The sequence below is a fragment of the Patiria miniata genome, unplaced genomic scaffold, assembly GCF_015706575.1.
Source record: "Patiria miniata isolate m_02_andy unplaced genomic scaffold, ASM1570657v1 HiC_scaffold_5, whole genome shotgun sequence".
NCBI classification, from domain to species: Eukaryota; Metazoa; Echinodermata; class Asteroidea; order Valvatida; family Asterinidae; genus Patiria; species Patiria miniata.
In genome coordinates, this window is record NW_024037072.1 from 15,098,797 (window position 1) to 15,120,605 (window position 21,809).

Sequence of the window (21,809 nt, forward strand, 5' to 3'; positions counted from 1 at the left end):
AAAACAGAAACTTTTCTTCTATCATTCTTTCTCTTTCAGTGGTTATTTTTAAGACTAAATATGAAATGATGACATCATGGGACGCGCGGTATTTTCTTAAATTTTACAATCATAGGCACTTTCCTTTTACAAAGTTAACAAGGTTGGTGTGGTTTGAACTTGAAAATTGATAGTGAATTTTTTACGTTTGTTTGAAAAAAACTTCACAAAGTATTCATCCAAAAGGAAGTATTTAACATTGTTAGTTTATGATTTGATTTGCCAACATTTCTGTAAAATTTAGTTTCTATAACTAAAGTGTTGTACGTGCTGAAAGTGAGGAAATGGCAAATTAAAGTTTAAAAAAAGTCTGCAAAAAGTTTTATAATATTTTTTATAAAAACCATGTAATAATGAGTTAACACAGTGGGGTTTTTTTTCTGCCACACAGGGCAACTCCATCGGTGTGCTAGACATTTTCGGCTTTGAAGATTTTGTCCTGAACAGCTTTGAGCAGTTCTGCATCAACTACGCTAATGAGCATCTCCAGTATTATTTCAACCAACACGTCTTCAAAATAGAACAGGTAAGAAAGTGACGTTTGGATCTGGCCATTCTTAACATTCTTAGAGTTTTTTTTTTTCAATATAAGTGGAAGTCAAGTTACAATAAACTCCGGCTAAACCGACATCGTACAACTCGTCAAATCGCTCAAGTCGGCTGTCTGACTCAAGTCCCGATTGTCTGTAATGCATTTCTATTGAATTTTTTATTTCTAAGTCAGCTTTTATAAGTCGCCATTTCGCTCAAGTTGTGTTACTCTTGGTCCCCATTCCATAAAAAGCATTACAAAATCCTTTGTGTAAGTCGGCATTCAACAAATCACGCATTGGCATCGACTTCCTGTACTGCGGTTGGCAAAGTGTAGAGTGAAAAGTGGTTTTGCACGGCCCGTGATCGCTGCATGCATCGGTGTCAAAAAAGGGTGTCCTGCTGCATACATCGCATATGCAACATGAGCTATAATTCGTCAGATCGGTGTGCGACATCGCGTAGCAGCAATCGGCTCAGTGAGAACATGTCTCGGACGCTGAATTCAGGCCTAATTCAAAACATGATTCAGCAACTTTTGATTTGAAATCGAGAACCTAGAATGTTGTTTTTCTCAAAATATACAGCTGAAGCTGAGCTGAAACTTCATCAGGTTAGTTGTTCAGCATCCTTCTTTAGATTGTGAAAAGTTTTGTTGCTTCGAACGAACAAAATGCACAAATTACAAATGATGGACTTTACCTTTAAATCCTGCCTGAGGCAATTGTTTTTAACAGCAAATTATTTTTTTACAATTTCAGGAGGAATACAGAAGAGAAGGCATCATATGGAAGAACATAGAGTTCATTGACAACACCGGCTGCTTGTTACTGATTGAGAAGAGACCAACAGGTCTACTGCACATACTCAATGATGATTGCAAGTAAGTCCACAAAAGCTATGCTGTGTGTCTACATTGGCCTTCTAGTGTTTAAAATGCCCAAGTTATTTGAAAGCGAGGAGACTTTGGGTGACCATTGGGAGGGGCAAGTGAATGCATTGCTGAAGGTACCCGACGCTCAGCCAAAGACATGATAGGTTTGTGCACATTCACAAAAAAATTAGTCGTCCGTACAAGTTCACATAGGAACCAGTGCACCGGTCTGTCTCCCCCCTTTCATGAGCAGCACTGAAGTACCATCTGCTGTTGATGCATGGAATCCATGGGCACTGTGCATAACATGCGTGTTGTGCCCTTGAGTAAGGCGCTTTACCTCAATTACTCCTCTCAACCCAGGTGTTCAATGGGCACCGGCATTATTCAATGCTGGGAAGTTAACAGACTCGCTGTGGAGGAGGTGTGGCGATCCCCCCACAGCTGCATAATTAGTCTGGCCCAGTCGCTAATGAATGAGAGATGGGCACTCTGTTCCTGTGAACACAGGTTCGTCCCCCTTTTACCAATCCTGCAAATTCCTCCATTATTTCTTGAATATGGTCCGTGGAGGGGTGACCACTGCCTGAATCCTGCAAAATCCTGCGGCAATGACTGTCAGTATGTTGAGGCTTGGCCAGTGACATCCTGGAGCAGTACGAAGGGTTTCAAGTATAATCCAGGCCTATATTTATGCATGGCTGAGCAAAACAACACAAGGTCCGGCCCAAGACCTTGACAAAGTGTATCTTTCGAAATCAGTATATGCACTTTTGTCATGTAACCTCAATCCTCCAAATTCCTCCACTTTGGCAAATGAGGACTTTGAAGGATTCAGGGCGGTTAGGGCTAATAGAATTTCTTTGTCTGCTTGATGTAAATTTTAAAATGGATTTTACCTTTCTCTGATTTTAAAAATTAAATATCAGTTCTGTCTGAGAGCTTTTTTTTTTTGAAAAAAAAAAAAATACAAAAGCTGTATATTCTATTTGAACTGGAACAGAGTTTGTTCCTGTTGGGCAATATGTCATTCCGACAGACGGAACAAAAACACAACCTGCTTCTGGGATTTCCCAGTTTCACTTTCTCGCCATTTTTGGAACACATTTACACAGTTTGACTTTCAGAACCTTGAACAATTTTGCCAGATTGTGTCATTGATAGTGTGTGCTGCTTTGTGACAGCCATAAGGTTTGGATTATTGGACCAAATTATTCACATATGAATTTTCAACTGTCGCGGACCGTATAAAGCTACATATGTCAGTCTGAGATTTCCCCAAAATTCCTCTGAAATACTCATTCACAATGATTTACTTGATTTGACTTGTGCTTTGGTAAAGGGATTCAGATTTTTTTTTTATCATTCTAAAAACATTTTATATAAAAGCTTAAAAATGTTAATTGCCACAACTGTCGCTTACTGTGTCTGGCTACATTTGTCAAGCTGATGCCATCCCCATTTCATCTGAAATACATTCTAAATGAATCATCTGAAGATATTCAGATGTTGATTATTTTTATCATTCTTAAAAAATGCATAGAAACTAATGTCTTGTAGACACATGAATTGCTATAGCTTTCATTGATTTGTGTCTAGCCACACTCATCTGTTAATTTGAAATACAGTCAAGATGATTCATTTGATTTGAAGTTTTCTTTTGTGAGGTAATTGAGATGTTCTTTGTTCATCACGTTTAAAGAGAGATATATTTTAAAACAAGCCCATGTCTTGTTGTCTTTTGTCAGTTTTCCAGCCAAAGACACAAACGGGGAGAATCTCCTACAGAAGTTCACCTCTCATCACAAAAACAACGGCTACTTCCAGAATGTGCAGCTAGAGCAGGCTTCCTTTATCATCGTGCACTATGCTGGCAAGGTCAACTACAAAGTCAAGGTGAGAGAGCCAGGGGATGAACGTTGATACTTTTTTATAAAATGCAATATCAGTGTATATTTTCAAGGACCATGAACTTGTACTTTTGATTTATTTTGAAGTTCACCCTGGTGTAGAGTGCTAGAAGATTTTAACTCTGTTGATTTGTAGGATGTTTAGAGGGCTTCAAACATAGAGCTATATTAAATTACTAGAGCGCTAACTCGTCATTCTGCGCGCGGAGACGCTTTGAAGCCGTCCTGGGCGCAGACATTTTGAATTCATGTGCGTGTTTGTAGAACATAATGAAATTAGATGGATTGAATTTTGAAAGTGTACTCTACATGCAATGCGCAAGTAGAACATACGCAAACAACTTAAGCGCGTCATTGACGGTTCAAAAAACGTGACGGCAAAAAACATCTGCAGCGAATATGCGCACGCGTTGCGCTGTTTGCGTAGAGCAAAATGACACGCTCATTTGCTGATCATGCGTTTCGGTTTTGGGCGTATTTGCTTCGATAACGCACCGGTATGGAATACAAACGCAGATATGCAAATAGCCGTAAAAAAGCCGTACAAAATTTCTAGGTCTCCATAGATTTGTGCACAAACATGGATGCGCCCAACAGGCATTACTTTGTACACGAAGTTAGCGCTCTAGTAACTTAATATAGCTCTATGGCTTCAAATGATCTTTGTCATCAACACAACCCTATTTAAAGGTTTAAGTCCTTTGCACTTTCAATGCTCACAATCAGCCATTGTGATTGCTACTTGCCGACCTGCAGAATGTGTCCATATTTTTGCTCAACCTTATAATCATCATCCAGGACTTCCGAGAGAAGAACACGGATCTGATGAGACCAGAGATCACGTCAGTGCTCAAGAACAGCAACCTGGCGTTTGTCAGGGAGTTGGTTGGTATCGACCCGCTGGCTGTCTTCCGATGGGCCATCGTCAGGGCCTTCTTCCGCGGCGTCAGTGCCTTCTTGGCTGCCGGCAAGAGATACAAAGCAGGAGGAGGTAATTCTTAATCCTCTTGAAGGGTCTTGCTTTTTTTAGTACCCAGTGTTACCGAAATGAAGGATGGGATTTTGCATTAATTTGTCCGGTTGTCTCAACAGATTTGTAAATCAGTAAAAAAAAAAATGTCAATTAAATTTCCCAGGATGTGATCAAGTACTAAGGTGCTTTGTAATGAACAAGTCATTCGTTATTCTGTGTCGGATAAGCCTGGAAAACAGATGGCCTGAATATGAGGGCAAATTGTCAAACTTTGGGGTCTGGTTCATACAAAACAATGTAGAAAATATTTTCAAAAATGCACCAGTTTTGTTAACGTCTCAAACCGTGTTCAAAATCATGACGGGGTGGAGATATGGGTAGAGTTTTATTGCACTGAAATGCCAACCCTCAGATACACATTTGTTAAAAAAAAATTGCATCAAATGTAAGATCATTAAAGTTACAAAGACTACTTGCAAAAAGTTGCTAGAAACAAATTTTCTCAATGGGAAATACTCATGGGTAGTCAAAAGGCTGAATGTTTACGAAACTAGAACATCTTGGTGCATGCACATGTAGAATGTGTGTGGTATAAAAACACCACATGTAAATGTAATCCATCCGAAAATCAGTCACATCCAGGGATGAATGAAAGGTATTTTGTGGTGAGTTGTAATTGACAAACCAGATTTGCAGTCCAGATCTTGGCAATCTTTTTGATGTTTTCGTCTTGTGACCTTCTTGTTGTCTAGGTGAAAAGTCCAAGAAGCCCAAGAGTCCAGAAGCTCTAACCATCACCATACCAGCCAGAGACGAAGAGATGTTTAGGTATGGTATGCTTTATTTCTTCTACAAATGATGTTTTATAAGTTGGTGGGTTTAGTTGAAGTTGACGTTAAGATATGAAGCCCACTCTGCTTAAAGAAAATCAACTGTTGATGTTAAGTTAAGATTTTTAACTAACTACTTCCTGTTTTTGGTCATGTTTTCTTTTTACCTGTTCACATTTTTGTCTGTTTATATCCGTTTATAGATGAGTCGTCTCATTAATTATTCAGGATGAGTTGGGAATGGGCCAGTTGTAGCCGGTATTAGTTGCTGGAAGTTTTTCAAAATTTTACAAGTAATTCCCAAAACGATAGGCCTGTTGAGGATGAACTCAATGGCGTAGCAAGGTCATTGTTATTGGGGGGGGGGTTAAAAAGTTCATGAAACGGGCACTCGCACTTTCGTACTGAAATGTAGACAGGGTTTCTCGCCGGTTACTTGGCCTATGTAAAATCAGAAGGGGGGGGGGGGCTAATACCATCTTACTATGGGGGCGCTGTTCAAACCAGACAATCATGGACATTATCAGACAATAGCTGGTGCATTTCAGGGCAGCAAACTTGCCGACGGTCACGCGAAATTTCTAAAAAGGCACTCGTAAAAGGCCGCTGGTAAAAAGTGTAACTTTTTCCTTTAAAGGGGGGGGGGGGGATTGGTAAATAACCCCCCTTACCACCCCATACCCTGCTGGCTATGCCCCTGGAGCTTATTCTGGATATTTATTGTGTTGACTCCTACGTGTGACAATTACATGTCAGTGTTTTCCAGTAAAAATAGCTGAGACGTTTCCTGTCATATTTGTACTGTGTCACAAAGTAAATTTAGACCATCAACGTTCAGTTGGTTATTGGGGGCATATTAGAGAGAGAAAAAAATTAAAACTTGAAATAAGAAGAAAAGAAATAAATATGCATTTGACATTTAATCAGTTATTAACATTTCTATCTTCTCGGATTTTAAGCAAAAAAACCACCTTTGTGCATTAAGTTAGCCTATGTTGCTCATGTGGTAGCTGATGTGTTTGTATCTTGTCATAGAAAAATATATTCAGCCGCTAAAACCTACCGCCTCATGCGCCAGATAAAGTAAGTCGCACCCGTGGCTGGCAATGTTATACAATTCCACACCCATTTTCTGTTGTTCTTTTTTGGCTTCGGGTTTTACGTTGATGGCCGTGCACACCCAGTGTTTTAATTGCATCTGTGCATGACAAAAGTTTGTTGGTTTGTCCAGGGCTGGTTCCATGCACAATATATAATTGTGGTTTTAACATCACACAGAAAGTTCACATATGTTGGATGCACAGAGCCATATTTTCATGTTGTTATTCTTTCAAGGATAATTCTTTTTTGTTGTCGTTGGTGTGGTTGAGATATTCCCAAGTATCCACCAAAATAGGATAGATTTGGGGTCTTGGTTGGGTGACTTTGACCCACAGGTTTTGCATCCGTCTTAACCCTTACAGTCCCAAAATCCGCCAATGTTAATACGATTTGCGCACACCCTAACTAGTTAGGGTTAATTGGTAATTTTCCAGCTTGATTGTGTTGTACTTAAGCCGAGTGTTGGAGTGTTGTTGCACTGTACATGTTACAAACACAAATTTGTCAGGTTTTGGTCTGTTCCTTCCCTTGAATTAGATGAGTTTGGATTGTTGTGTTAATTAGCTTATAACTAGCCCCATAAATGTGGCCAATTTACTGGACTACCTCCGTAAATAAAGGCCACACTTCCACCATGTACAAAAACATGTCGAACTTTGTCAAATTTTGATTTTCACATTTAGGCTTAGTTTGTAGTTTATTTTTGCTTTAGAAGCATACTCACCCTCTTTATAGGCTAATCAGAAAGTGCTGCCTTTTTCAGATGTCTTATTTTCGTGAAATTTCATGTTGAAATTTTGATACGCAAACGTGTGCAAACGAATCTGGAAAGTTCACGAAAATTAGACATCTGAAAAAGGCAGCACTTTCTGATTAGCCTATAAAGAGGGTGAGTATGCTTCTAAAGCAAAAATAAACTGCAAACTGAGCCTAAATGTGAAAATCAAAATTTGACAAAGTTCGGCATGTTTTTGTACATGGTGGAAGTGTGGCCTTTATTTACGGAGGTAGTCCAGTAAATTGGCCACATTTATGGGGCTAGCTTATAACCAGCTTTGGGGTTCAATATATTAGTCACACTGCATGGTGTCCTCCGTGTTAGAGTTACTTACTGGTATATTGAAATTTCCTTCAACATCTGCCAACTAAAATCCTTTATAATCAACCAGGATGTTTTTGAAAGGATTTTCAGAAAGGCAAAGCGCCAACCAATATTACTAGTATTACTGCACGTTGAAATTCACAAGCTGATAATAACAGCTGAGGCTGAGGGATGGCATTTTGTTGCCTGCATAGTGACAATCAGTGTGGCACTGTACTTTTGTCAGTAGTTATGGACATGTTTATTGTGTGTGTGACGTAGATACAGTATGGTTCATTAAACTTTATTCCTTGCATTCACTCAATGTTAGAACAGACCCCCTTCATTTGCATTCATTTGTTCCTGCATTAATATTTGATATGCATATTTCTGCAAGTGATATATTGCATTAATACCTTGTGCATGAATAATTCATGAGATGTTATGAATAATTGGTGTCATGAATCAATTCCTCCCCTCCTTTAATATAATAACCCTTTTATGTTAATGCTGTTAACATTCGTTCCCTTCCTGCCCTGTATTGCTTGCATGAATTCCTGTTCCGATATTTTGCATGTTTTTGTTTGCTTTTCCCATCCTCGTTATTCACAGACGCCATAACCGTCGTGCTGTGCATGGACGGAAGCATTCACATCACAAAAACACTTCCCAAAAAAATGGTGCCGCCCAGCCCTCCATTGAAGACCAGTTGTCCCCCTTACCCGGGGATGAGGAGAGGGCCCTCATGAGCCCGGATAAGCACAGTCTGAGCACGCTCAAACCCAGCCTGCTAAACGACGACTCGTACTGGAAAGCCGCCCGAGTTATGAAGTAGGTTGTCGTAGGATTGCAGTATTGTGTGTCCTGTTACATCGCTGCAGGGCACTAGTACATACCTATTGCCCTGAGGGTGGGGAGATATTTACAGAGGATAGAATGACCTACCGTTCCCTTTAAGTACCTTTCCTTTTCCTTGCATTTTGAATGCTTGATTTTAGTTCATTTTGCCACTCACCGTTAGCAAGTTTGACTGAAAGTTTGATAACAGAATATAAATTGCCACTGTTAGATTTTAACCAACCCTGTCAACTCATGCTGCTTTCAAATTCTTAAGTCATTACCTTCCCTAATCTGCCAAAATCCAACATCTGGTTTTGATGGATTTTAATAGATTCAAGATTACAGACCTCTGACACCTTCAATGTATTTGGGGTTTAATGTCTCATGTCACAGAAAACATTGATGGAAACTTTAATAATAGCATGTAGTTGAGAAGCCAGGGTAATCCAAATATGTGTAAGTTATATTTGCATGAAGTGGATAATGGTCTTCAGACCAAGAGGCATTTTTCCTTGTTGACAACCATGATGTTAATTTGTTCACTACAAATGAATGCTTAGATTGTAACCTGCAGGAACTCAAACGAATCATCATCATGTCCGTCAGCAACTTGGCATGTTACATAGTAGTTTAGAAATTTCCCAAAATCCATATTTTCAGACAATAGTTTCATTAGTCTAAAGCTGTTTTAGACAATTTTAAACACCGCAAATAGCAAAAAAACTATTAATTTATCTATTAAGAATGCGGAGTCAGAAAAGTTGGAGAGAGAAAAAAATTAATTATGTTTTTGTTGTGCTGTGCTAGCTGTTGATTTTATTTAATTGCCACAACCCCCCCGGCTTTTTATTTAATGTGTGTTCATATTTGGCATGCTTGATATGTAATCACATTTGTTATTTTTATATGTTCTAAGTATTAATTCGCCTTTCATAATAATCATTTTACTTTGTTGCTGTTTCAGTTTAGAAAATGTTGTTTTGTGTTCAAGCAGTGTTGTGTTCAAAATCTAGGCTGTACATGTTCTGAATTTTGATGCCCTGTTCATAATAACTGTTTTAATATTTATTCTGTTGGTTTGGAAAATATTTTTTTTTTGGTTCAAGCAGTGTTGAGTTTGGATTCTAATCCAATAATCTACTTTCCTGTTTTGGTTGTTGAAATGGTTTCACTGGGCAAATAGATCGAAAATTAAATAGAAAGGAATCATGTCGGATATGTCTGTGCCATATGCAACATATGGTATTCTCTTTCTAATCCTAGGGTTACACTCCATACTGAATCGGTTAGGGCATGAACTAAATAAGTGGGTTCAATATCCGGTTATGTGGTGGCCACATGTAGTTCGTTTTTATGCCTCGCATTAAAACCCGCTTTGAATGGAATCCAAGGTTTCGTTGATTACTTTCAGTAGCTTTACCGACTAGACTAGACCTTGGATCACAAAGAGAGTACTGTTACAGCCATCTGAAGTCAATTTCAAAGAAATGCTTAGCACAAGAATTTTGGCTAAGCACCGTGCATAGAAATTTTAAGCTTGGAGAGTATTGTTAGTCACCCCGCTAAAAATGGAATATAAATATTGGTGGTTTGCTAAACAGCATAATAATGTCTAGATAATTAAATCATTTGTTGCAGAGAGGAGAATTGTGTGACAGCATGGAATTCTGTGCCCAAAACAAATTTACCTTAATTTACATCAGAGTAAAAAGACCCATGACAGTCTGATGCACTGATATCACTAACTGTGTAATTCCCATGGGTGAATATCCCATAGCCTTTTACAATCTGTTAGATCTCTGGTTTGCATGAACTGATTTCCATGGCATTTTCGCTGTTTATGCACAAGAGTATGATTAATATGCTCCATCAAGATGAAATAATCATGTTAAGTAGTTTTTGAGAAATTAAAGGGTATCTGCTTGCACAAATTTCTTGGGACACCATGCACATGAAAGACAATAGATTCATGCACATCATATTTCAAATTATTCGCTTGTACTTGGCCTTATTTGTGGGCACGAACCAATTCACATATGCAATATGTCCTTCACTGAGTATTCAACACTGCACCATCTATTATTCCTGCATGGAGTCCATAGTCAGGGGTATATTATTCTATTCCAGGGGTATATTCTTCTGTTCCATGTGCTTGCACTTTTGAGACTGTCAGGCTACCCTGTAAAAAGTTCTCCAACCATTTTTCTATCAGTCCCTTGAGGTCTACGAAACAGGAAATGCTGAATAGGAAACAGGAAATATCTTAACATGTCTATCAAGATGGTTCCACTTCAGGAGAATTGTACATCATTTTGCCAGTCTGTCATGCTAATCAATTGCTTACAAATGCCCAAGTGTTCTTGATTTTAAGTATCGAAAGGTCAGGGCAAGAAATTTGACTGGTGTTTGTTGATGCAAGTTAAGACATGACCAACAAAAATTAATTCTTGAAGAGTTGTTTATAATCGCTTCTTCAAATTTTCTTGATTTGTCTTTATTGCAGTTAATGTAATATTTGATAATTTTTTTTTTTTACTTCCAAAAGGAAAAACAAGTCATTCAGGGGAGCTCAGGCAGCACCGGCAAAGGTAATAAAAATATAACCATGAAAATCATGTGCTGGAGGTTGTTTTTAATTCCTGTGTGACCATTTGAGAGTAGGCACGAAAGTTTTAACCAAATATGATGCTTGTCAGCGACCAATCCATCTATTAAAAATATTACCAGGTGTTAATGAACTTCTTGTTTCTAATTTCTCGCAGGGTTTAAGAGACTTGAAATCCATGAAGAAGCTGATGAGTAGAAAGATGGTGGGCTTTCGTCGCTCCTCGACCAAAAAGCTACCACCGACTGTCAGTGCCCAGTTCCAGGTAGGTGACTTTGCTCTTAACCTGGGTTATATTTCATGGTTATACCCTGGTACAGTGTGATTTTCTCATCAAAAATGAAAGAAAGAAAAAAACTACAAGTTTTTTTGTAAAAAGAGACTAGATAATTGAACAGTTTGTGCCTCCCTCAATCACTTACATTATGTGTCAGTGCAGTGCTGGTCATTTACTCATTTCTGTGCCATTTTGGTTATTTTCAACCGTTAGGAGGTTCCTGTTCCGTAGCATAGCTCTTGATAAATATGACATTCTTCTTTGCTTGTTAAATTTCCTGAGACACCAAATTTTTGTGATTTTTATGAGGATAAAATTTGGTTTTAAAATGCATAAAGTACAGAAAATAGCACTAAAATATAAAATAACAAATATGAACATTAAGCAATTTTTCCCTCTAAGTTAACCCTATTTGTGTTTTGCTCCTTTACATTCAGTAAGTTCATTTCGTTGAATTGCACGGTTATACAAATATAAGGGTTGGTTGGTAAGCTGAATCCTTTTTCAATTCAATTCAATTCAACTTCACATTTTGTATCACCAATGTTAATTATTTACATATTAATGAAGAAAATCTTGCATTTCCTTTCTACATATAGTTTTGTAAAATATTGCATATCTTATTTTATTGTTACTAAAGGCCTTTCGTCTCTGTCTTTGTTAACTTAAAACCTCAGCCATCCATCCCCTACCCTGAGAAGTCATTTGTAACAACTGTAGTAACATATCACTGTCAAACAAATTGACTGATATTGTATCACTAACTGATAATGTAACAGAATTTGACAGATGGTGTAGTAACATTTACTACACTATCAGTCAATTTTTGTTACATTATCAGTTGGGACCAATAATGTAACAACAATAGACTGATAGTGTACATTTTTCTACACTATCGGTCAATTTTTTGTTACATTAACGATTAGTGATATAATATTGGTCAAATTTTGTGACATTATCAGTTGGTGATATGTTATCCATTTGTTACTACATCAGTTGTAACAGTTGTCATTGACTTCAACACCTCAGCCACCCTCCCTTGAAAAATCCTTTGCCACTGAAATGCTATTTTTTTAATTTTCTGAATCAAGCATCTGATATATCCTTTGGTTTTTCCCTCAATCCCCTGTCAGTTATCCCTGAGCAAATTAATGGAGACATTGAACCAGGCCAACCCGTTCTTTGTGCGCTGCATCAAGTCCAACTCCAACAAGGAGCCTTGTCGTCTTGACGAGGCGCTGATGATGAGGCAGCTACACTACACCGGTATGCTGGAGACTGTGCGGATCAGGCAGTCGGGATATAACGTACGGCTTACATTTGAGGTAAGACCTTTGTAGTGGAGTCATTGAAGTGGAGTCCATCCCAAATGAAATCACAAGTCAATCACAAGGAGATAAACAGTAACATGGGAAATCCTTTGTCATCGTTTATTAGCTTGTGACTCGACTGAGACTAGATGAATTGTGATCGACATGCTATTGACATGTGATTGACTTGTGATTAAATTGTAACTGACTTCTAATTGACTTGTTATTGACTTGTGATGCCCTTGTTTGGTATTCTTGTGATTGACTTGTGATCGACTTGTGGTCGTCTTGTGAATGACTTAGGATTTACTTTTAATCGACTTGTGATTGTCTAGTGAATGACGTGTGATTGACTTGTGCCTGACTTGTGATTGACTTGTTATTGACTTGTGATTGACTTGTGATTGACTTGTGATTGACTTGTGATTGACTTGTGATTGTCTTGTGAATGACGTGTTATTGCGATTGACTTGCATGATTTGAGTGCAGCTCAGTTGCACGTCCAAATGACTTGACTATGGCTTGCAATTACAACCGAGCCTATGGAGGCTGCTGAATTCACTTCCCATAGATGCATGTGTTACTGTTAGCTGAAGCCAAGTAATATCGGACGTGGCCTTAGTCAATCATAAGTCAATCACAAGATAAAGATTGTCCTAATGTTTGTGTTGTGTACTTGTTTTGGAAAGTTTGTAAGTTTATCATTTCTTACCCAGCTTTTGACTGATGAATTCATCCGTTGATGTTTTTCTTTGTGTCATTGTCTTCAGGAGTTCAGCCATCGTTACCACTTACTGCTCCCCAGCGGCAGGGATTCAGGTCTCAAAGACATCGAAGAGTTCTTGAAGAGGATGGAGTTAGATCCAAAGCACTATCAACTCGGAAAAACTAAGGTAGACCTCAGGATGGGATCTTGATTTGTTAAAGAGAGATACAGTTGCAAAAGCCCTTCTGAGTGTCTTGCAAATTCCCACTTCTTGACTGGTTCCAGCCTCCTCCTTTTATTAGTCAGAGTGTAGTGGAGGTAGCAGAACCAGCCTGCTCACTTTTTGTTTTCAGGCACATCTTTGCCTTCCGTCGTAAAACCCAATTGCAAATCGACAAAAGAGCAAGTTAGTTCAAAAAAATGCAGTCAATCACAGCTTGACTAAAAAACAGTCATCATACATGTGCAAGTTTAGGCTACCGTTTGAGACCAGCCTATAGATACTGGTTGCAGCACTGGTTATCCATAGTTGTAATGTACAGCAGAGAGCCAGCAATGGGAGGTTTCATGATGACATTTGTACTTGACCACAGTTCGACTAGGAATTATGTGCACCTTGCTATAAGTACACAGGTGCATAACATGTTACTATTCAACTAGTAGTTGACGCCTTGAACAGATTTCATTGATGGTTCCAAGGAAAGGCATCCAAAGTCACAAACCCTTTTCAGGAATCTGAAATTTGATGACTTAGATCAAAAAAATGTTTTGGATGACAGGTTTTCCTGCGGGAGAGCGAGCGACTCAAGCTTCAGGAGGCCCTGCACAACCATGTACTCAAGAGAATCGTCACCGTGCAGAAATGGATGCGTGGCGTCCTCCAACGGCAGAGCTATCTACAGATGAAGTATGCAACTCTAAAACTACAGGTAGGATATTGATAAGTATTCACACTGGTACTTAAGAAACTGTGTAGGGAAACCGTTATAGTACTTGTACTTGGTACTTAGATTTGAGTGTAGTACTTGCACTTGGTACTCAGCTTGAGTATAATAATTGTACTTGGTACTCAGATTTGGGTGTATTACTTGTACTTTGTACTCAAATTTGAGTGTAGTACTTGCACTTGTTACTCAGATTTGGATGTAGTACTTGCACTTGGTACTTAGATTGAGTATAGCATTTGTACTTGATACTCAGATTTGAATGTAGCACTTGTACTTAGTACTCAGATGAGTACAGTACTTGTACTTGGTCCTCAGATTTGGATGTAGTACTTGTACTTGTACTCAAATTTGAGTGTAGTACTTGGTACTACTCAGATTTAAGGGCTACTCTATTCAAGTATTCTTCAGTAATCATACACGTGACTTTCGACCTTATGCATAATGACCATCTTAGAGGGTATTTCTTTTGTTCTTTTGGGATAGGCACGAGAAGACAATTTGTGCTCTCATTGTTGCCAAATTAAAATAACCCCAAAAAAGTCCTCCATTAAAGATGGATACTAGGACTTGCATTGATTTGGAAAAACCCACACTGGAATGAGGCAGTAATCAGACTTGAATTGCATAACTTGATTTCCAAGTTGAAATATTTGGATGCTGCTGCTGTGTCTATGCAGTAAATGAAGGGCATTTTCCCAGGCAAAAATCTAAGTAAGCTGAGGGGTCTGGCAGAGTTACGATCATACATGTAGCTGTAAATAGTTGTGAGCCATGGCTTCTTAACATCAAATATGATTTTGTGTATATTCATCTTGGCAGTCTGGCGTGCGAGGAATGATCAGCCGCAAGCAGCTGAGGGCGCTACAGCGAGAGCGGGAGCGGCGGTTGGCAACCATCTTCATTCAGAGCTGTTGGCGTGGTTACCGCACGCGGAGGTTGTTGGAGAGACTTCACCGGGGCACACTGTGGCTGCAATGCTACGCCCGGGGCAACGCTGACAGACAATTGTGAGTGAACCTAAGAGAACTTGGATGGCCATTTTATTGGTGCCCAAGGAGCTACATCAATGAAACCCCTGCTCATTGGCCTATAAAACATTCTAAAGACCATTATTGCTCCCTAGGGAGTATGCAGCTTGATGGTGCCATTTCTTCGCAAGGCAGCAAAAATTAGTCAGAGTAACCATCTCTGCCCTTACTAGCTTAATGCCTGGAAATTTTTTTCCGTAACAAGAAGTTTTCTAGCCCAATTTTGATGTTGATAATATTGCCTGTAAGTGGTTCTCAACCTGTATTTTAGTTGCAGGACACCTTTTCTGAGCAATTTTTGTACTAAGCCCATCAAAATGTTACCAGTGTTCAATTACCTAGAGCTTAATATTCTGTGGCTTATGTGCTCATCAAAATGAAGCAAATTCTATTGATACTTATTTCAAATTGAAATATTGTAGCAAACACTACATATATTTATTTGTTAATAAAAAGGCTAAAAATGCTGGCTATTGGCCATTGCTGCAGTATTTCATTTCTAACTACATCACATTATGAGATTACGTGTGACTGACTTGTTATTTGATTTGTGATGAATATGACTTCACATCACTTCAACTCTGGATTCCGTTTGACATTTTTTCAAATGTTAAAATTCTCCATGAAACATGTGTTGTCTGATACAATAGGGACCAGTAGAAATGAAAAGCTGGTTGTAAATTCACCATTTTGTATGGTTATTTCATCAGTTAAACCATGAGGGATGTGTATCTTTCTTCAGATTGTTGATGTAGGTAAATTGGTCTAATGATACAAAATGGTGATATTACCATATTTCTGAGCTGCCTATGCATGCTGTGCAGATATCATTTCCAATGGTCCATATTATTTTGAGATGCTGTTTTTTCTGATGTTGTAGATTTGAAAGATTACTGGATGAGCGGCAGGAGCAGGAACGTCTACTGCTCGAAGAAGAGGAGAGACAACATCAGCTTCAGCTTCTCCGAGAGAAGGAGGCTGCGGAAGAGTTGCAACTCAAGGAGCAGCTGAGGGCGTCCACGTCCTCTCAGCGAGACGAGGCCCACTCCTCCATGAGCGACGAGGGGATACTCACACCGGACGACCTGGAAGAGTTTGACATGGAGAGGAAACGGACGCGGACCATGGAGTCTGAAGAGTGAGTGGTTTTCCATGTAATTCTGGGACTCTTTCTTACTCTTGTGTTTGGGTGATCAGCCACATCGCAAGTCCAGTCTCTGTGGTCCAGTCATATGTTATCCAAATGTACTGTGACAAGGCAATTCCTTTGTCATCGTTTCTTCTCAGTAACTTATGACCTGACTTGTGATTGGACTTGTGATTGACTTGATGGCAAACTCGGCAAGGTTTTTTCATGAATCATGAAAATATAAAGACTCCTGACCAGTTGAACATATTATACAAAATATCGAGTACACAGTACAGCTAGTACTGCATCCCCCATTAGTTTTCTATACCCGATTATGACATTGAGTATTCATCTTTATGGGACCTAACACTTGTTATCAACTGTTTCTTTTTGCAAATATGTCACTTATACTATGTACCTATATCATTAGCTTGAAGAATAAATAAATAAAAGAAATTTGTTCTTACTGCAACCTGTGGCAAAATGAGCTGCGTTTGTTTATGGTGTAAATTGAGGACACACACGTGCAACATCATCGGTGGATCAAGGACAGGAACCAAATCAAGGACGACCTCGATTAGAAAACATGTTCAAAACCAATGAGAGCTGTTGCGAAAAAGTTATAGTATAAACAAAGGAAAAGGGAAGAGGAACAAAAGAAATCCTTGATTTACACCATAAACAAACGTGGGTGGCAAGGTCAGTTCCATTAACATGTTATGGATTGTTTGATATTTATATAGGTTTATAAGTGTGCGTTGAAATAAAGAAGGCTACATATGCTGGCAGTCTGCCAACACCACAGGCATACTACTGACATTTTATTTCCAGCTGCTTCACACGTTACTCGCAAATCAAATCAAATCACAAGCTTATCAAAAAAAACTGACACAAAGGCATTCTGTTGTCATTGTTGTCCCCCTGTTACTTTTTGACATTTCTTGTGACTTATGATTTGACTTGTGATTGATATGACTCCAACTCTGGTTTTAGTTTGCCGTTGTATCATATGTTAAAATTCTCCACAAATTGTGCACTGTCAGATACAATAGACCTTTATCATGCTGCCACCATTACAGTCATGTTCCCTGTATCCAATAACAGTACTGAATGGTAATGTTTTTTTGTGCAAAAAGGAACCAGACTATTTTTCCTTCCAGCCTCGATGTGGTTACATTGATTTGAATGGGAAAACTCCAAACGATCGCAACATGATAATGGTCTATAGGGACCGTTAGAAATAATGCCAAGTACGAGAAACATGTGTATGTGTACAGGGTTGTTTGATATGCATATTCTTACACTGTGAGTGTGATGAACTGAAATAGTGCGGTGTTGTGTGGTATCAAATAAGTTTGTTCTGAGCCTTGGCTATGTCTCCAGGTTCAGCTTCATCTCATAATCCTGAAACAGTAAGAAGCCTGTAATATCCAATCAAAACGGAAACTCTTAATACTGGCCTTAAATACACATGATTTTATGTTCTTGAAAAATGTTAGAAAATGAACATGTATACTAGTGAGCTGGAGTCTCCCCAAGTTAGGAGCCTAAAATCTCCACAAGTCAAGGCCAGATGTGAAACCAAAGTTTCGGAAAGACCACGAGGTTGGGGCTAATGGCACCTATTCTTTGTCGTAGGAGCAGTGGTATCCTGGACGGGTCCGTTGAATCTGATGAATTGCTCCTGGATGATGAGGCACCAATCAAGACATCTACAGTCATCATAACGGACGAGGATCAACCAGAGACACCACCGATACTGACAGGGGTAGAACGGTCAGGGTCCAGGTAAGGAAATCAGTCACATAAAGTGGACTAATCTGGTGACCAGAAGTAGAAGGCATTACTGAGGCGTCACGCTTTCATTCAGGTCATATGTGTGCATTGCAAGTTTCTTTTTATCGCTGTTTCTGAATTGCAGCAAGCCACAGCACTTACAGCTTTTCCTGTATTTCACAACTCGTCCATATTTTCAAACTTCAAAAAATGAATGCAACTTATGAGTTACTGCTTGGTCCTCAGTGTTGGTGTGCTGTAATGGATCTGCCAAGTTTTGATCTGAATATGCAGCAGTCTATGGTGAAAATTGGTATTGGATCCACAATCCGTTTTGGATTTGAATATCAGTTTTTCAAATATGCATTGTTGTTGTTGGTATTAATATTGGGTTTTTCCCCTTCACCGATGTAGTTTATAAAGTACTGTGTATTGAGTGCTGTTCACGACATTGCAAAAACAAATTCACAAGCCTGTTTTGGTTGGACCCAAATCTGTGACCTCCTGCCTGCAAGTGCAGACGTCTTAAAGGCACATAGGAACATTTGCAGTTGCCTGGAAAAGTGCCTACCAATTTAGCAGGAAAATCCTTGCTCAAAGTAAAGATAGGACTATTACCAAATACCCTGTGAAATTGATCCACCTGAAATGGTATCATTCAGAAGAAAATCTTTGAAGGTGGTTTAAGAAAGTGTGTCCTTCAGCACAGGTTTTTTTTTAATGTGCATTAGCAATGGAATCCAGTTACAAGACCTCACAGTTTTCTCAACATTTAGGTATCCACTGAGCTGGAACTTCAACCAGTTAGTTGTTATGCACCCTTCTTAATATTTTGAGCAATTTTGTTGCTTCAAACAAAAATGGTCCTGTGTACCTGTGACCCTAACCGCCCTAAATACATCAAAATCCATACCCCTGTTTCGAAGAATTTTGGCGGATTCAGGATAACTCCATATCGAAACCTGAGGAATTTTGATGGATTGAGGATTGTAAGCTTAGTGGTACTGCAGGATTTTATAGATTATAGGGAAAAAAGCCAGCATTGAAATTTACATCACCCTGATGATATGTATTTTTATTATGCAACTCTTTAAGTGCAAGTTTCTCCGTTTCTGATCTCTTTTATTACCTCAATACAGGGTGAAGGATCTGGCCTTTGCCTACCAGGAGCACATGCAACGGAAGCAAGATCAGCACCAGCGCTGGGAAGACGACTCAGGCCGTGATTCTCAAGACATCTTGTACCCGCTGGAGGAAGCTGAGGATCTTGAAGCTCAAAGGTTAACTGATGCGGACGGGCAGGTATCATCAGTGGAGGTGAAAGAAACCGAGAGCCCTGAAAAGAAGAAGGTAATAGTTATAGTTAGTTATAGTTAGTGGGTACTAGTTATACTAGTAAACGGTCATAGTTATGGTAAATTATAATTAGTTGCTAGTTGCTACTTGTTGTGTATACTGGTGCAAGTCAAAGTTATAATAAATATAATAACTTGGTATAAGTAACACTAGTAAGCAGTCATAGTTATAACCAGTAATAATTAATTGTTACTAGCTATACTAGTTGTAATCATGTTATCACTAGTCATCCTGTTTTTAGGTCAAGTAACTACAGCAGTTAAAGTTCCAATGAATTTTATTTTTCGTTTTAGCCTGTTAGTTCTATTGTCTTACCGACCGAGCCACGTTCCGATGAGGACCCCTTCGTCAGTCAGACCCCCTCGCCCCGCTCCCCCTTCCCCCCAGCCGACCAAGACACGCTCCCAACCACCGCCCCGGAGTCCCCCCTCCCCAAGGACAGCGCCCTGGCCAAGGCCAAGCGACACTTCAAACGCCGCTTCATGCGCAAGCAGTCAGATCCGCAACAGGCGGCGGAGGCACTTGGGCTTCCATCAGACAAGCCGGGGAAGACGAACCTACAACCGAAAGCCCCCTCTCTCAAGCTGGATAGGAAGTTCCAGGAAGAGCCGTCCACAGGGCCAGCCCTAGGCACTGCCGCTGGGGGGAAGAAGGTTCGGGGAGGGTCTAGCAACATGAGCATCCACGGCATGTCGCAGTGGAGGTACCCAACCAATAAACTGGTATCTGATGCCAGGGAGTTACAACAGATGGACACATTCCTGTATAACAAGGTAGGAAACCAGGGAAAATTCTCTGCTGTATGTACAAATTTGATTACTCCAAACCTTTTTTTGTTTCAGGGTTTTTAAGTATTCATGTCCATCACAAGTCCATCACAAGTCATACAGTGCCAAGTCACAAGTTCTTCAAATGAACTTTGACAGAAGTATTGTTTTGTCATTCATCCCCCATTACTTGTACAGGTAGCTCGATCAATTAAAGGACTTGTGGTGTGCTCTTGACTGGCCTTGTGATGGAGTTGACTACAACACCGTCAAATGAACTGTGATGTCGCATTGTTATTGTTCATCACCTGTTACCTTTGGCTTGACTTATGAGAGGACGCGTGATTTACTTTTAACCGGACTTGTGATGGACTCAACTCTAACACTGCTACATTAGGAATTGGAAATAGCCCGACTACAAAGAAAATTATCTTGTTTTTTCCAACTTATACATAATTTTGTTTTTATAGCATTGTCTGGTGTGTGGCCATAAACTCCCCAATTTGTTGTTTACCATGACTAGATCCACGAGATGAAGAAGAAAGGCGGAAGTGACACGGCCGTGGATCTTGTCTTCAAGAAAGCCCTGAATGAGTTCAGATTCAATCTGATCACTACCTACTCTGTAGCGATGCAGCAGGTATGTGCAAGCTGGCGGCAAGTAACAACAGTTAACGACAGTTAAGGACAGTTAACGACAGTTAACGACAGTTAACGACAGTTCGCCTATCATCACTCGAACCCTTGCTAGTCAACCAAGACTAGTCGCGTTGACTATTTGGGACCAAACAAAATATTTTTTTGCCTGGCTGCTCCATGAGATTGACCCTATTGCAATTTATTTCCATGATTTGCAAAACTTTGTGCTAGCTGTTTCATGACATTGAACCAGCTCTTGTCAAAATTACTGTATGCTGTGATGTAGTTTTGTTCAACCAAGTGGTTCACTTAGAGGTCCACATTGACACGAGCACACCCGAGGGTACATGACCTACCTTATGCCCTTTCTAGCTGTGTTGTACAAAGCAACAAGGATTAAGATCTTTTAGACTGATCATGGGATGTACCCGGGGCACATGAGGTGATGTACCCTGCCCAGTCTATCAGACAGTCAAACATGAACTTATGAAAAATGTCACGTGAGCAGTCCTCATCCAATGAAAATTCAATCCAATTGTCTTTGCAGGAGGGCAGCACCACCACCCTGATGTACAAGGACCTGATCTCCACCTTTGAGACGTCCCTGGCCAATCATGTCAAGACCTCCAACAGCAAGACGCAGTTCCCTATCACGCTGGGCATCAACGCCTTCAGGGGATTCCTGGATGAGTTCACTCAGCAGTACAAACCGGAAAAGAAGGTCAGTCATGGGTTGGAGAAAAACATTACAGATTTTGTAAGAGAGAATTCCGTGATGGACAATAATTCCATCATATGAGACATTGATTATGATACCTACTGGCACATCACATTTGAACCTGCCAACCAGCCCAAGAATGCTTGATAGTTGAGTGGTTAAGAAGTCCGCACTCATAAGCAGGAGGTTGCGGCTTCAAATCCAACTTGAGCAAGCTTGCAAGTTTCTTTTCTGGCAGGCTCCCAGAAAGATATGAGTTAAAGTACTTATTTTAGTATGTAAGTGAAACGCACAAACCCAAGTAGTACAGGTTTTCTTATTTTCGAAGAAACAATGGCACAAGCCGACAAAGTTTTTATTCCATCGTAATCA

At 39.6% G+C, this 21,809-nt stretch overlaps 1 protein-coding gene across 6 annotated transcripts in view; it reads left to right on the forward strand.

Moving 5' to 3' along the window:
• The window catches only part of LOC119741607 (unconventional myosin-IXa-like), a 75,079-nt gene that overhangs the window by 35,466 nt on the left and 17,804 nt on the right, over positions 1–21,809 (forward strand). For 2 of the 6 annotated variants that reach the window (XM_038217422.1, XM_038217421.1), the window contains exons 8-26: positions 431–565; positions 1,332–1,453; positions 3,193–3,340; positions 4,153–4,345; positions 5,080–5,155; positions 6,193–6,240; positions 7,952–8,170; positions 10,725–10,767; positions 10,942–11,049; positions 12,195–12,386; positions 13,142–13,264; positions 13,857–14,006; positions 14,844–15,031; positions 15,933–16,190; positions 17,820–17,969; positions 19,097–19,307; positions 19,607–20,086; positions 20,604–20,720; positions 21,267–21,440. In XM_038217422.1, coding sequence (XP_038073350.1) covers positions 431–565; positions 1,332–1,453; positions 3,193–3,340; positions 4,153–4,345; positions 5,080–5,155; positions 6,193–6,240; positions 7,952–8,170; positions 10,725–10,767; positions 10,942–11,049; positions 12,195–12,386; positions 13,142–13,264; positions 13,857–14,006; positions 14,844–15,031; positions 15,933–16,190; positions 17,820–17,969; positions 19,097–19,307; positions 19,607–20,086; positions 20,604–20,720; positions 21,267–21,440 — 3,135 coding nt within the window. The remainder of the gene's footprint in view (positions 1–430; positions 566–1,331; positions 1,454–3,192; positions 3,341–4,152; positions 4,346–5,079; positions 5,156–6,192; positions 6,241–7,951; positions 8,171–10,724; positions 10,768–10,941; positions 11,050–12,194; positions 12,387–13,141; positions 13,265–13,856; positions 14,007–14,843; positions 15,032–15,932; positions 16,191–17,819; positions 17,970–19,096; positions 19,308–19,606; positions 20,087–20,603; positions 20,721–21,266; positions 21,441–21,809) is intronic. The other 4 variants (XM_038217423.1, XM_038217425.1, XM_038217424.1 and 1 more) reach the window with 4 other exon arrangements.